We start from the raw sequence: 13,176 nt of genomic DNA, 5'->3' as shown, positions 1-13,176 counted from the left end.
CCGTCAACTGGGCGTCGACAGATATTTTCAAAATCTTTTCTGGTTTTAAAATCAACGTGCTCATGTGATTTGATGCATTTCGCGAGGTAAGACCCATTCTATTTCAATGTAGATCTTGATGATCTATCATATCGTCTTGACCGGGCGCCGCCATTTTGTTCGAAGCAAATGCAAGTGATATGATACGTGGAATCAGATTAGTCAGTGGGAGACACATAGAAGGGACATAACTCGAAAAAGCCTCTGGTGGCGCTACGATCGAGCCTGGAAATTCCAGCCTATATCGGCAAGGGTGGAAACTGGACTTTTATAGTCAGTAAACTCCCTTGTTTTGGGAAGATGCGTCAAACCACACTCGATCACCCCATGCACTTTACCTCATCCTGAACTAGACCAATCATCAGCATAACACTCTCTTCATTTCTAGCGAACTCCAGGCGAGTCACAACTGTAGAAAAGTCGTTGCCAGCCTCGGCGCTGTCGGTGTCGTACTCCACAGAGACATTCAGTGTACCCGTGTCTGACGCTGGCCTTCCAACCCGCAGCTGTATGGCTGTTTCATTCTCAAAGACACACCTCATATCAGACACGATGAAATCCAATAGTGCTGTGTCCTTTCCTACGAATAAAGACAATATTTTGCGTTTTTAATGCATTGGTGTATATGTTTTTATGTACATTGTATTTGTTTACTTGGGACCTGGGAAACAACGTGTATTACATTCATCATTAACGTATTACATTCTTGTTGTGTAGGTTGATTCGTATGTAACGTTCAGTATTTTAAACAAAAACATTATACCTATCAGTTGAATGTAATATATAGAGGTGAGGATTTCACAAGTGTCAGTGCACGTGTCTTACCATCGTCGTCGAGGATGGTTATATTCAGTGTCTCATCGAAATATCCCTCCGCGATGAGTGTCACGGAGAATTTCTCCCTCGATTCAGTCACCTGTAACAAACAGAAGCAACGTATGTAACAAACAGAAGCAACGCATGTAACAAACAGAAGCAACGCATGTAACAAACAGAACAAGCAACGCATGTAGCAAACATAACAAGCAACGCATGTAGCAAACATAACAAGCAACGTATGTAGCAAACAGAAGCAACGCATGTAACAAACAGAACAAGCAAGGTATGTAACAAACATTCCAAGCAACGCATGAAACAAACATAAAAAGCAACGCATGTAACAAACATAAGAAGCAACACATGTAACATACATTCCAAGCAACGCATGAAACAAACATATCAAGCAAAGCATCTAACAAACATATCAAGCAACGCACGTAACATGCAAAAGCAACGCATTTTACAAACATATAAGCGACACATGTAACAAACATAACACGCAACGCGTGTAACAAACATCATCAGCGACCGTAACAACTCCAACATGGTCATCTGTACGGGGCGACAGTACGCATGACCATCGTGGTTAGCACCACATTGATGACATGAATAATTTGACCTTTAAGATAACTTACCCAATATGTTATATCCATTGTAACGGGATATCGGTGTAACCAGGTTCCTCTTTACAGAAGCCGGTTTTCATATCAAATCATTACAAACATTCAATATATTTTAAATAAAACAAAAGTTCCTCCGTAATAAAGACTACGACAGTGTGCATTCTAATGAAGTCGCAAAGTCTGTATCTAGTCTAGTGGTTAAAGCGTTCGTTGTTTCGTTCGTCACGCAGAGCCACGGGTTCGATTCCCAATATGTGTAAAATGTGTGAAGCCCATTTCTGTTGGTCCCCGCCGAGATATTGCTGGAATATTTCTAAAAGCGGCGCAAAACGCATCTCACTCACTGGCTAGTGTCAAAAAATCCTGTACCTCGTCGTTGAGTATTGGGATCTCCAGCCACGCCTTTGCTTCTCCCTCTCCAAACTCGAGCCTGGTCACTGCGGCTGAATAATCACGATGCACCCTGGCGCTGCCAACCTCATACTTCACAGCCAGGGGAAGGGGGTCGGTGTCAAAGGGTCCCCTCCATATTGGGATCTTAGCTGTTTCGTTTTCAGAGACGGAAATGCTTCTTGGCACTCGCAACTTCAGGAGGTCACCTGAACAAGGGTGTGTTGTAATTTTCTATTTGATCATCGCATTTTTACAGATTGTATTTGAGGATTTACATATATGCATCGACACGACCTTTGAATAATTCGCGTGCAAGACTACAGCTCGATGAGAACGTACCTTCGCTGAACTCTTCATCACTGATGCAAACTGTCACTCCGAGTGTGTTAAGGCCTGGAGCTTCAATTAACACTTGGAAACTTTCCTCTTCTTCTTGATCCTGTCATTTTAAGCACATTATTTTAATTGTTAATGTTCCTTGAATGATTATATTAGTAATAGCGTGTTATTGTCAAAATTAACAAAGATTAGACATGGATCATTTCAATGTGCAGTTGATGTAGATACAGTATGGCAATTGTTGCATCATGACTCACCCCATCAATCGCAATACCAATGGTGATGAAGGTGCCCCGGCCCGGAGGGGTCACAGTGACGGTGTGTGACGAGAGGGCAGTGAAGTCCCCAGGGGAGGTGGCCGTGGCATCCACTGTGTTGATGGTCAGTGTCACAGGGGCCGTCAAGTTCCCAGTTATCCGCACTGGAATGGCCACTTGACCGTCCTCTTCCCACACACAGGAAGACTCGTCAAACAGGTGAGATAATTGTGGAAAGGATTTAGCTGAAATCATTAGATGTCTGCTCGTAGCAACACATCAACTCAATGATAGGAATATCATGCTCAGCGTGCTACATCGACAGATTGGACGATCAGACCAGATGTTTGTTAAAATGTAACCGATGAACGCAACCGAGACAAGGGGTGTGGGGGACGGAGGTGGGTGTGGGGGACGGAGGTGGGGTGGGGGACGGTGGTGGGGTGGGGGACGGAGGTGGGGGTGGGGGACGGAGGTTGGTTGGGGGACGGAGGTGGGGTGGGGGACGGAGGTGGGGTGGGGGACGGAGGTGGGGTGGTGGACGGAGGTTGGGGTGGGGGACGGAGGTGGGGTGGGGGACGGAGGTGGGGTGGGGGACGGAAGTGGGTTGGGGTGGGGGACGGAGGTGGGGTGGTGGACGGAGGTTGGGTGGGGGACGGAGGTGGGTTGGGGGACGGAAGTGGGTTGGGGTGGGGGACGGAGGTTGGGGTGGGGGACGGAGGTTGGGTGGGGGACGGAGGTGGGTTGGGGGACGGAAGTGGGGTTGGGGACGGAGGTGGGGTGGTGGACGGAGGCTGGTTGGGGGACGGAGGTGGGGTGGGGGATGGAGGTTGGGTGGGGGACGGAGGTGGGGGTGGGGGACGGAGGTGGGGGTGGGGGACGGAGGTGGGGTGGTGGACGGAGGTGGGGGTGGGGGACGGTGGTGGGGTGGGGGACGGAGGCGGGGGTGGGGGACGGTTGTGGGGTGGGGGACGGAGGCTGGTTGGGGGACGGAGGTGGGGTGGGGGATGGAGGTTGGGTGGGGGACGGAGGTGGGGGCAGCTGAAATGGGCTTTATGCATTGCACCCATGTGGGGAATCGAACCCAGGTCTTTAGGGTGAAACGCGACCGCTTTAACCATTGGGCTACCCCACCGCTCTTGATAATAATAAACACGAAGCACTGACGATGTGTTTAGCACTATTGCAGGCAATAACATTATGTTTGGACGACACCTAATGTAATGTCAGTTAAATATAGTTGGAGCATGGGAGAAAACCTTATAATGTGTACGTTTCTGGTAAACGTGAATACATGTAGCAACGTTGTTCCAAGGACTATCGAAGATTTTCGTCCAACGTCAACTGAGGTCGAACATCAATCTCATTAAAATCAGATCTACGTTCTCGCTGCCGCTGAACAAAGATCTGAGGACATCCCATTACGGGTCACGTCCGAACGACCTTTCGCGAACTTTGACCGACCACTGAAAGGACTTACAAGAAGTCGACATTAGCCAATTAGAAAGCAGCTTTCTCGAGCTTCACGGCACTCGTTTCAACCTGGCGACTTCCATTTCAGACTACGCTTGAAAAAAATGTTGACACAGTTCTCGATTAAAATTTTGAAAACTGAACAAACGAACATTCCGGAATGTCTAATATATGGCTGAGATTGTATGGCAGTGAATGCCACGTACTGTGCAACGCCTCCTCCGTTCAAATGTTTATCCCACTGAAGCGAGAGATAGACGATAATTTTGAGGGAATCAGTCGAAAGGGCCGTAACTGTCGTTCGGAATACACAGTGTTTACGTTTTCGAGGTTGCGTGATAAGAAAACACATTCCGACTGTCACTTTCATGATCTGGTAAGCGACGCTTTGATTGGTCGGATGAAAGGTCGTTCTGACGTGACCCGTAATGAGATGCCCTCAGATCTTTGTTTAGCGATAGCGAGAACTAAGATCTGATTTCAATGAGATTGGGTCGAACATTGTAATAGCAACAGAAACATATATTTGACAGAGATAAAGTCATGAATTGTTTGCTCACCCATGAATAATACTGAATACATGTCAAAAAGGCAAAAATAACCGTAATCAACTGATTACTGAAACATGATTATAATTATGCTGATATACTAACATAGACTTGACATTCGTGAACACAACAAAGCACTCGTCAAGACACAATAAGGGAGCTTCAAACAGTTTCAAGTTAAATATATATGTGTGTTAGATCACACATCGACTCCCCATCACTCAGCCGTACATCTCTAATGAGAAAAGAGATTAACCCGCCATTTCATCATCACTTGTATCAAGAGCACCAACCTTACAAGCCCGAATGTTTATATGTTACAAGATAACAGTTAACATCTTTCTTCATGGTTTGTATAGATCAGGGAAACAATACTACACTTTAAATAAAAATGATAATAGGCCATTTATATTGCGCATATTTCCACACCACACAGGGACATGCTTAATGCGCTATTATTACCCCGGTTTAGGGATCTGTGTGCACTCAACAATCATTCTCGGGTCCCTGGGGAGTATACACCCCAGACTGCCTGTTGACGCTGGAAGGTTATCAACTCATCTCATCCTACCGGGTACCCGTTCACTGCTGGGTGATCAGAGGCACATTTCGAACAGAGTCACTTGCCCACGGAGACGCCACATGTGGTACATGTGCTTCAGTGTGGGGCGGAGAAACTCTCAGGAGTCAAGCTGCTGAATGCGGTCACCCATCCGTGGACTCCTTGCGACCCACGTCAGCTGATTTGTGACCTGTGCACTGGTCACAGGACCACGTGCCACCACGTATCTTTAAATCTTTTCAACATAATACGAAGGCGGGTTGTTGAGTTCAAAACAGCCAAATCGCATGATAAATCATTGTATGATCATGTTACTGTTAATTCTGAGTATCTTAACACTGCAGGTGGATGATCAGGGTTGACGCTACACAATGGGTCTCTGTACGCAATGCAGAGTGTCGAGGTTAGGTGTAGGTTGTAATTATACCTCTACAAAAATGCATTACGCTTGCAAACTATATATAACTCCTATATCTTACCGTCATGGTCGATTTCCTCGTCCGAAATACAGACAGTGAGCTCGAGCTTGTTAAAGTTGGGCGCTTCAATTGTCACATTGAATGTTTCCTCTTCCTCGGGATCCTGGGAGGTAAGAAGGTGCAGCTTGACAGTCAAAACGAACGTTTCTATACAGAATGTATTACGTTCGCGGGCAGCTCATGTAATCAGTCATGGCAAGATAAACATTTGACAATCCGTAGTTTGAATACTAGATATGTCTCAGTTTATGTGTCTTGGTTTGATGTGTCTTTGTTTCTGTGTCTTAGATGGTGTGTCTTAGTCAATGTGTCTTAGTTGACGTGTCTAAGTTGATGTGTCTTAGTTGATGTGTCTTGGTTGATGTCTTAGTTAATGTGTCTTGGTTGATGTGTCTTAGTTGATGTGTTTTAGTTGACGTGTCTTAGTTGTTGTGTCTTAGTTGATGTGTTTTGGTTGATGTGTCTTAGTTGATGTGTCTTAGTTGATGTGTTTTGGTTGATGTCTTAGTTAATGTGTCTTGGTTGATGTGTCTTAGTTGATGTGTCTTGGTTAATGTGTCTTAGTTGATGTGTCTCAGTTGATGTCTTAGTTGATGTGTCTTAGTTGATGTGTCTTAGTTGATGTGTCTTGGTTGATGTGTCTTAGTTGATGTGTCTTAGTTGATGTCTTAGTTGATGTGTCTTAGTTGATGTGTCTTAGTTGATGTGTTTTGGTTGATGTCTTAGTTAATGTGTCTTGGTTGATGTGTCTTAGTTGATGTGTCTTGGTAAATGTGTCTTAGTTGATGTGTCTCAGTTGATGTCTTAGTTGATGTGTCTTAGTTGATGTGTCTTAGTTGATGTGTCTTAGTTGATGTGTTTTGGTTGATGTGTCTTAGTTGATGTCTTAGTTGATGTGTCTTAGTTTATGTCTTAGTTGATGTGTCTTGGTTGATGTGTCTTGGTTAATGTGTCTTAGTTAATGTGTCCTAGTTAGTGTGTCTTAGTTGATGTGTCTTGGTTGATGTGTCTTAGTTGATGTGTTTTGGTTGATGTGTCTTAGTTGATGTGTTTTGGTTGATGTGTCTTAGTTAATGTGTCTTAGTTGATGTGTCTTAGTTGATGTGTCTTGGTTAATGTGTCTTAGTTGACGTGTCTTAGTTGATGTGTCTTGGTTGATGTTTCTTAGTTGATGTCTTAGTTGATGTGTCTTAGTTGATGTCTTAGTTGATGTGTCTTGGTTGATGTGTCTTAGTTGATGTGTCTTGGTTGATGTGTCTTAGTTGATGTCTTAGTTGATGTGTCTTAGTTGATGTCTTAGTTGATGTGTCTTGGTTGATGTCTTAGTTGATGTGTCTTGGTTGATGTGTCTTGGTTGATGTGTCTTGGTTAATGTGTCTTAGTTAATGTGTCTTAGTTAGTGTCTTAGTTGATGTGTCTTGGTTGATGTGTCTTAGTTGATGTGTTTTGGTTGATGTGTCTTGGGGGCGGTCGGGTAGCCTAGTGGTTAAAGCGTTCGCTCGTCACGTCGAACACCCGGGTTCGATTCCCGACATGGGTACAATGTGTGAAGCTCATTTCTGGTGTCCCCCACCGTGATATTGCTCCAATATTGCTAAAAGCGGCGAAAAATCAAACTCACTCACTCACTAATGCGTCTTGGTTGATGTGTCTTGGTTAATGTGTCTTGGTTGACGTGTCTTAGTTTATGTGTCTTAGCTGACGTGTCCTAGTTTATGTGTCTACGTTGGTGTGTCTTAGTTAATGTGTCTTGGTTGATGAGTCTTAGACGATGTGTCTTGGTTGATGTGTCTCGGTTGATGTGTCTTAGGTGATGTGTCTTGGTTGACATGTCCCTGTTGATAATACTTAGTTTATGTGTCTACGCTGGTGTGTCTTAGTTAATGTGTCTTGGGTGATGAGTCTTAGATGATGTGTCTTGGTTGATGTGTCTTATTTCATTTGTTTTACTTGTTGTGTCTCGGTTGATGTGTCTCGGTTGGTCTGTCTTCGTTGATGTGTCATGGTTGATGTGAGAAAACCATTCTCACTCACTCACTCATTTGATGTGTCTCAGTTTATGTGTTTTGTTTATGTGCCATGGTTGATGTGTCTTGGTTGATTTGTCTTAGTTGATGTGTCTCAGTTGATGTGTCTTGGTTTATGTGTCTTTGTTGATGTGTCTTAGTCGATGTGTCTTGGTTTGTGTGTCTTGGTTGATGTGTACTAGTTGATGTGGTGATATTAATATAATTGTAATGTAAACCAAAGTGAAATAATTCTGATATTGGTAGATATATTCGACTCACCCCATCAATCGCAATGCCAATGGTGATGAAGGTGCCCCGGCCCGGAGGGGTCACAGTGACGGTGTGTGACGAGAGGGCAGTGAAGTCCCCAGGGGAGGTGGCCGTGACATCCACTGTGTTGATGGTCAGTGTCACAGGGGCCGTCAAGTTCCCAGTTATCCGCACTGGAATGGCCACTTGACCGTCCTCTTCCCACACACAGGAAGACTCGTCAAACAGGTAGGACAATTGTGGATTCGACACCACTGAAATTATTCAAGGATTGACTGTTGATTTATTCTGGTTCACTGTGGCATGACTCGAAACACCGATGTGTAAACTGTATCAATCAGCGAGTCTCTTCATGTAAACTGTATGAATCAGCGAGTCTCTTCATGTACAATATAAGGTACATGTATGTTATATTCCGTGCAAATTGATTAAGGTAAAGTGGTGTAGTATTGGATAACACCTACAAGTATATGCTGTGCATGTGAAATTAAGACTGCTTATATGTAAGGGCCCTTCTCGAATTGGATCATGTTTGAACCTACGATGAAGATAGTGCTCAAAATAATATAGTAAACCTTACAGAGAGGCCACAATTCTCCCCGAAACTGTTTGATGCATCCGATCGGCTAATTAATTTTCATAATATATATAATTAAGTTGATAGAAGTTGCGTCACGCATACTTTGATAACCACGTCCGTGATATTGACTCCAACCATTTAGTAATATGTACTTATCAAGTGGAATTGTAACATACCTCGAATGATATGATGAATAGATTAATAACATCGATCAAGAGATAACATTTACACGTCGTTCATAATTGTACTTAAAACTTTCATTGAAGTTTCATTCTTATTCTTAAGAGTAAATAGATAAAAAGAAGAGCACACGTGTAGCAGGTGTGCAAGCACTCAGTTAGTCACTGTGGAAAAACGTTACATTATATCTGATCAATATCGCATTCAAGCACAAGTTTTATTCTCATCAACAATATTTTAGAATTCATATCAGTGGCCATTTGACTGGTACCAGTACAACACAATATGAATCTATAGAGTATAGGTGACAAAATACGAATCGCCTCGGCTAACTGAAGGGCCCTGGCAGAAAAAAAAGAATACGTAAGGAAATAATTAACCTTTGGCGTAAAAGAAATTGTTCAATTATATGCCATATTATATATTATATACCCCGGATCTTCACTGGTCTGTAAACTTATGAACAGTGTTATCAATGACAAGGGGGAATTAATATCAGATGCGAAGGCTATTTATTTTAGATGAACAAAGAAACTTTTATGAAAAGTTATATTCTTTAAGTTGTAAAGTAACAAATGAAAATATTAATATATTTGATAACATTAAATTTTATACACCCACACATATTCCTGCAAGGGCTGAAAATACTGATGGCGATATAACTATGGATGAAATAGAACATGTTTTCAAGTCCATAAACAAAAGCCCAGGAATAGATTGTTTCCAAATAGAATTTTTCATTTTTTTCTGGAAGGATCTTCAAATTTGGGTTTGTTGTTGCATAATGATGTTCAGGCAAAATAGTTCAGTTAAACAATTTACAGAGGCATTATCAAATGTGTAGCCCAAGCCAACTAAAACAGGCAGTTGTTAAAAACTTGTCCAATTTCCTTGCTAAACTCTTTGTATAGTATTGAGTACTTGTATAGCAAATAGAACTAAAACGTCATTAAATACACTTATTCATGAAGATCAAACAGGTTTTATACCAGGAAGATGCATCAGGGAGAACATTAGACACAATATCTTTTTTTCATAATCCTGACCCTGTTTTCCTTGTAACTTTGTTTCAAACAACAAAGTTACAAGGAAAACAGGGTCAGGATTATGAAAAAAAGATTTTACACTGTTTCCAAAGAATGTATAATTTTGACAGACTTTGGACCCAATATGGAAAATGGATCAAAGTACTAATTAATAATGCCTCATCATGTGTTATACAAACCGGTCTTTTGTCGTTATTTGTTTTATAATGAAAGGGAATGTAGACAATGATATAAGTTTTCTCCCTACCTATTCCTCTTTGTAGCTGCGATCTTAGGAATAATGATGCGTAACAACAGTGAAATATAAACAATTATACTGAAAAACTTTGAACATAAGCTTGGACAACATGTTGATGATACCGAATTATTTCTAGATGGAACTGAACAAAGTTTAATAGCAGCTATTTATGTACTAATTGGTTTCAATGAAATGTCTTGTTTAAGAATAAAGTAAATAAAACTAAATCTATTAAGATATGCTCAATGGCAGGTAGAAACATAACTTTATGCCAGGACTTAAAACTTGAGTGCCATTATGGGGATTTTGATATTCTAAGTTTAAAGCTCAATCCTTACTTAAATAACCTTTAGGTCATTAACACACGACAAAGACAAGAAAACATTCAAAGACATTTGACATTGATAGAAAAGGTAACTGTTGTTAAAACTTTGGCTCTTTCATCACTGGTACATATATATTCACTACACTTCGAAACCCCCCAAAGGAATTCATTGATGATAAAAAAAAAAAAAACGAACAACATTGATTCATTGATGATAAAAAAAACAAAAACGAACAACACTTATTAGAAAATATGAAGAAGTGGGAAACAGGATGGTAGATATTAACATATTCATCAACTCATTTAAAATTATAAAAAATAAGTATCTTCAAAATAAAAACAACACAAATCCTAGTACCCGTCTGGTTACAGAAATAGTTCTGCTTGGCGCTCATATAGAAAATCACATGATAAATATTATCAACCCTTTTTAGAAGGATGTATTGGCTGCATGGGGAATGTTTTAAAGACAAAATAAAACCGATTTCACAGATATTGATCAAGTGCCATCTGAACCTCTTTGGATCAATCAATAATTCCCAGTTGGTAATTTCGTCATAAGACATTGGAATCTTAATGGTATTAAGTCCATCAGGGACCTGTGTATTGATCAATGATATGTGCCATTTAGTGAACTTAAGAACACCGACAAAATTAGAGGTACAATTCTTAATTATCATCGGTTTATGTTTCAATAAGTCCTAAAGAGTGGAAAGATACTATTAGGCATAATTCTTTGATATTACATAACCATTATCTCAACATATCATTGGTGGGTTTACTCTCAGCACAACAAACTATCCAGATCCAGACAAACTTATTAGTGCAATAAGTGAAAAGCGGCCAAATATCTTTGGTATTGCACTTGCCTGGGAACATTCTGTTAAACAATATAGAAAAAATCTACAAATGACATAAATTGACCGATTTCCAATTTGAATACAACCATAGTACTATTTATACAAATAATTGTTATGAATGAAATTTGAGGATGATCAAATTTGCTCATTGTGTAACAACATGTCAGAAACTGGATTCATGTTTATTGGGAATGTAATGGGGTCATAACATTCTGGATGAAACATAACGACTATATTGAAGGGGATATAATATTGACGAAATATACAGTTTTAATTGGCGGAAATAATACGGCCTTATGAACCACTTTACTTGCTGGTAAAAACAATATTCATGCATCAAGTGTTTAAAAAAAGTTTAAACATTTATTAAGATACAATGTGATATATTCAAGACAGAAAGATTTATTGCCAGTAGGAATCAGATTTTTTTATAAACTGAACGAAATTGGTCGTCTATTAAATGTATTTTCTTAATGCACGCCCATGTTACTCATACTTTTGTCAAACTTTGTAATACTATGTATGTCATCACCTTATACCAAGTGATTTGAGTGAATAAAAATAAAAATGTGAAAAATAGTATGATTCGATATGTAAGATAATGCCCGCCTCCAAGATATGCTTTGTCAATCACAATGATCACTCAAACAAGCGAAGTGGTACAAACATATCAATTCATTTACGAACCAAACAAACACGGCACATGTACACATCCATCATGATTCCGGACCGCCTCCGTGGTCTAGTGGTAGAGCGTCCGCCCGGAGAGCGGAAGGTCCGGGGTTCGATCCCCGGCCGCGTAAGACTAAAAGACTATAAAATATGGTTCTTCTTGTTACCCTGTCTGGCGCTCGGCATTAAGGGGCTAAAACAAGGACTGGTCGGCTCGGAGTCAGTATACTGTGTCTGAGTGGGGTATTCATGTTAAACTGCGGCATGGTATCTGTGAGCTAGCACTCTAACGGACTAGTACAAGCAGCCACACACACACGTCGCTTTATAAGTGCAATAATCTTGGACGCGATGTCAAACCCCCTTTTAACCTCACCTCATAATTCCGACTTTTACGACTTCGAGAGTTTTACACTTGAACAGTATTTCAGTTATTTCACGGCATGTCAGTTATTTCACGGCATGTCAGTTATTTCACGGCATGTCAGTTACAAGTACTTCATAGTGTCTGGCAAACCTAAGTTGGATAACTTTTGCCCAATCCCGTTGACCATATATGTCAATAACATATGTTTAAAACAAAACACACCGCATTTCAGCGTCGTGAGCTGCGGAGACAGATACACGTGTACACATACGTACCTTCACAGGTGAGCCATGATACCAGCAGCACGACTAACGTTCTTCTCAACACACCAAGCAACATCTCCAAGGTTGAGGTCGTCCGAATGTGACTGTACTTTCAAACAAAAAGAAATCTAAGGACAATTATTTGTTCAATATTCAAGAGTAGGTCATCATCGTGTCCATTATGACATATGCTCTTCGAAATCGACGGTAGTTGGGTGAGCGTTGTTAATTCTAACTTACCTGGTTCTCTCATCAAGCGAGCGTGACAACAGGACAAGACTGTTGATACTTTCTGTGTCACAATTTAGCCTAGACTGGCGCCAGTCTCTGTTCCCAAATAAAGGCTTCTAGAACAAATCTTGGTACAAATTCTTCGTCACTACTGGTTTAAATTCTTTTCCAACCCTCTGAACCTATATGCGAATCTTGATGTAACAATGTAGCAATTGTTTACGGCATTGTGCGACATTTATCACATAATGTTTAGGAAACTAGAGACGAACATAGTCCTATTTAGGCTTCAATGCTCACATTAAATTGCAAACAAAGCGGACTGTATACATGCAGCAACAATGACACGTCAACGCCAGATAATATCTAGTCTCGCTTATCCTTCGAAACTGATTCCAATGCGCGTCAAGAGCCAAATAGTGGTTACAAGTATATGAAAGTATCACTGAAAATCATTGATGACACGGGGTGCTCGCGAAGAGGGTAGGCATGTCCTGCCCTGGCGGTAACACTAGTACTAAGTGTATAAGTCAGTGTTGTGTTGCCTGCCACCACACAGCAGTACTCCTGCCATGCGACGGCGGCCTGAACACAAACCAGACA

The 13,176-nt window shown here is 41.2% G+C and overlaps 1 protein-coding gene across 1 annotated transcript in view; it reads right to left on the bottom strand.

The window, feature by feature from the left end:
* LOC124136773 overlaps positions 1 to 12,684 on the bottom strand; it is a 67,260-nt gene extending 54,576 nt beyond the window's left edge. The window contains exons 1-9 of the mRNA XM_048380528.1: positions 12,583 to 12,684; positions 12,355 to 12,446; positions 7,821 to 8,065; positions 5,533 to 5,635; positions 2,471 to 2,715; positions 2,214 to 2,313; positions 1,851 to 2,080; positions 865 to 955; positions 378 to 619 (exon numbers count right to left, since the gene is read on the bottom strand). Coding sequence (XP_048236485.1) covers positions 378 to 619; positions 865 to 955; positions 1,851 to 2,080; positions 2,214 to 2,313; positions 2,471 to 2,715; positions 5,533 to 5,635; positions 7,821 to 8,065; positions 12,355 to 12,418 — 1,320 coding nt within the window. The 5' untranslated portion in view covers positions 12,419 to 12,446; positions 12,583 to 12,684. The remainder of the gene's footprint in view (positions 1 to 377; positions 620 to 864; positions 956 to 1,850; positions 2,081 to 2,213; positions 2,314 to 2,470; positions 2,716 to 5,532; positions 5,636 to 7,820; positions 8,066 to 12,354; positions 12,447 to 12,582) is intronic.
* Positions 12,685 to 13,176: the final 492 nt, after the last annotated feature.

This window comes from Haliotis rufescens, unplaced genomic scaffold (assembly GCF_023055435.1).
Source record: "Haliotis rufescens isolate VD_foot unplaced genomic scaffold, xgHalRufe1.0.p SCAF_31, whole genome shotgun sequence".
In the NCBI taxonomy this organism is placed as follows: domain Eukaryota; kingdom Metazoa; phylum Mollusca; class Gastropoda; order Lepetellida; family Haliotidae; genus Haliotis; species Haliotis rufescens.
The sequence above is the reverse complement of the archived record's forward strand: the minus strand, read 5'-3'. Positions and strand labels throughout refer to the sequence as shown.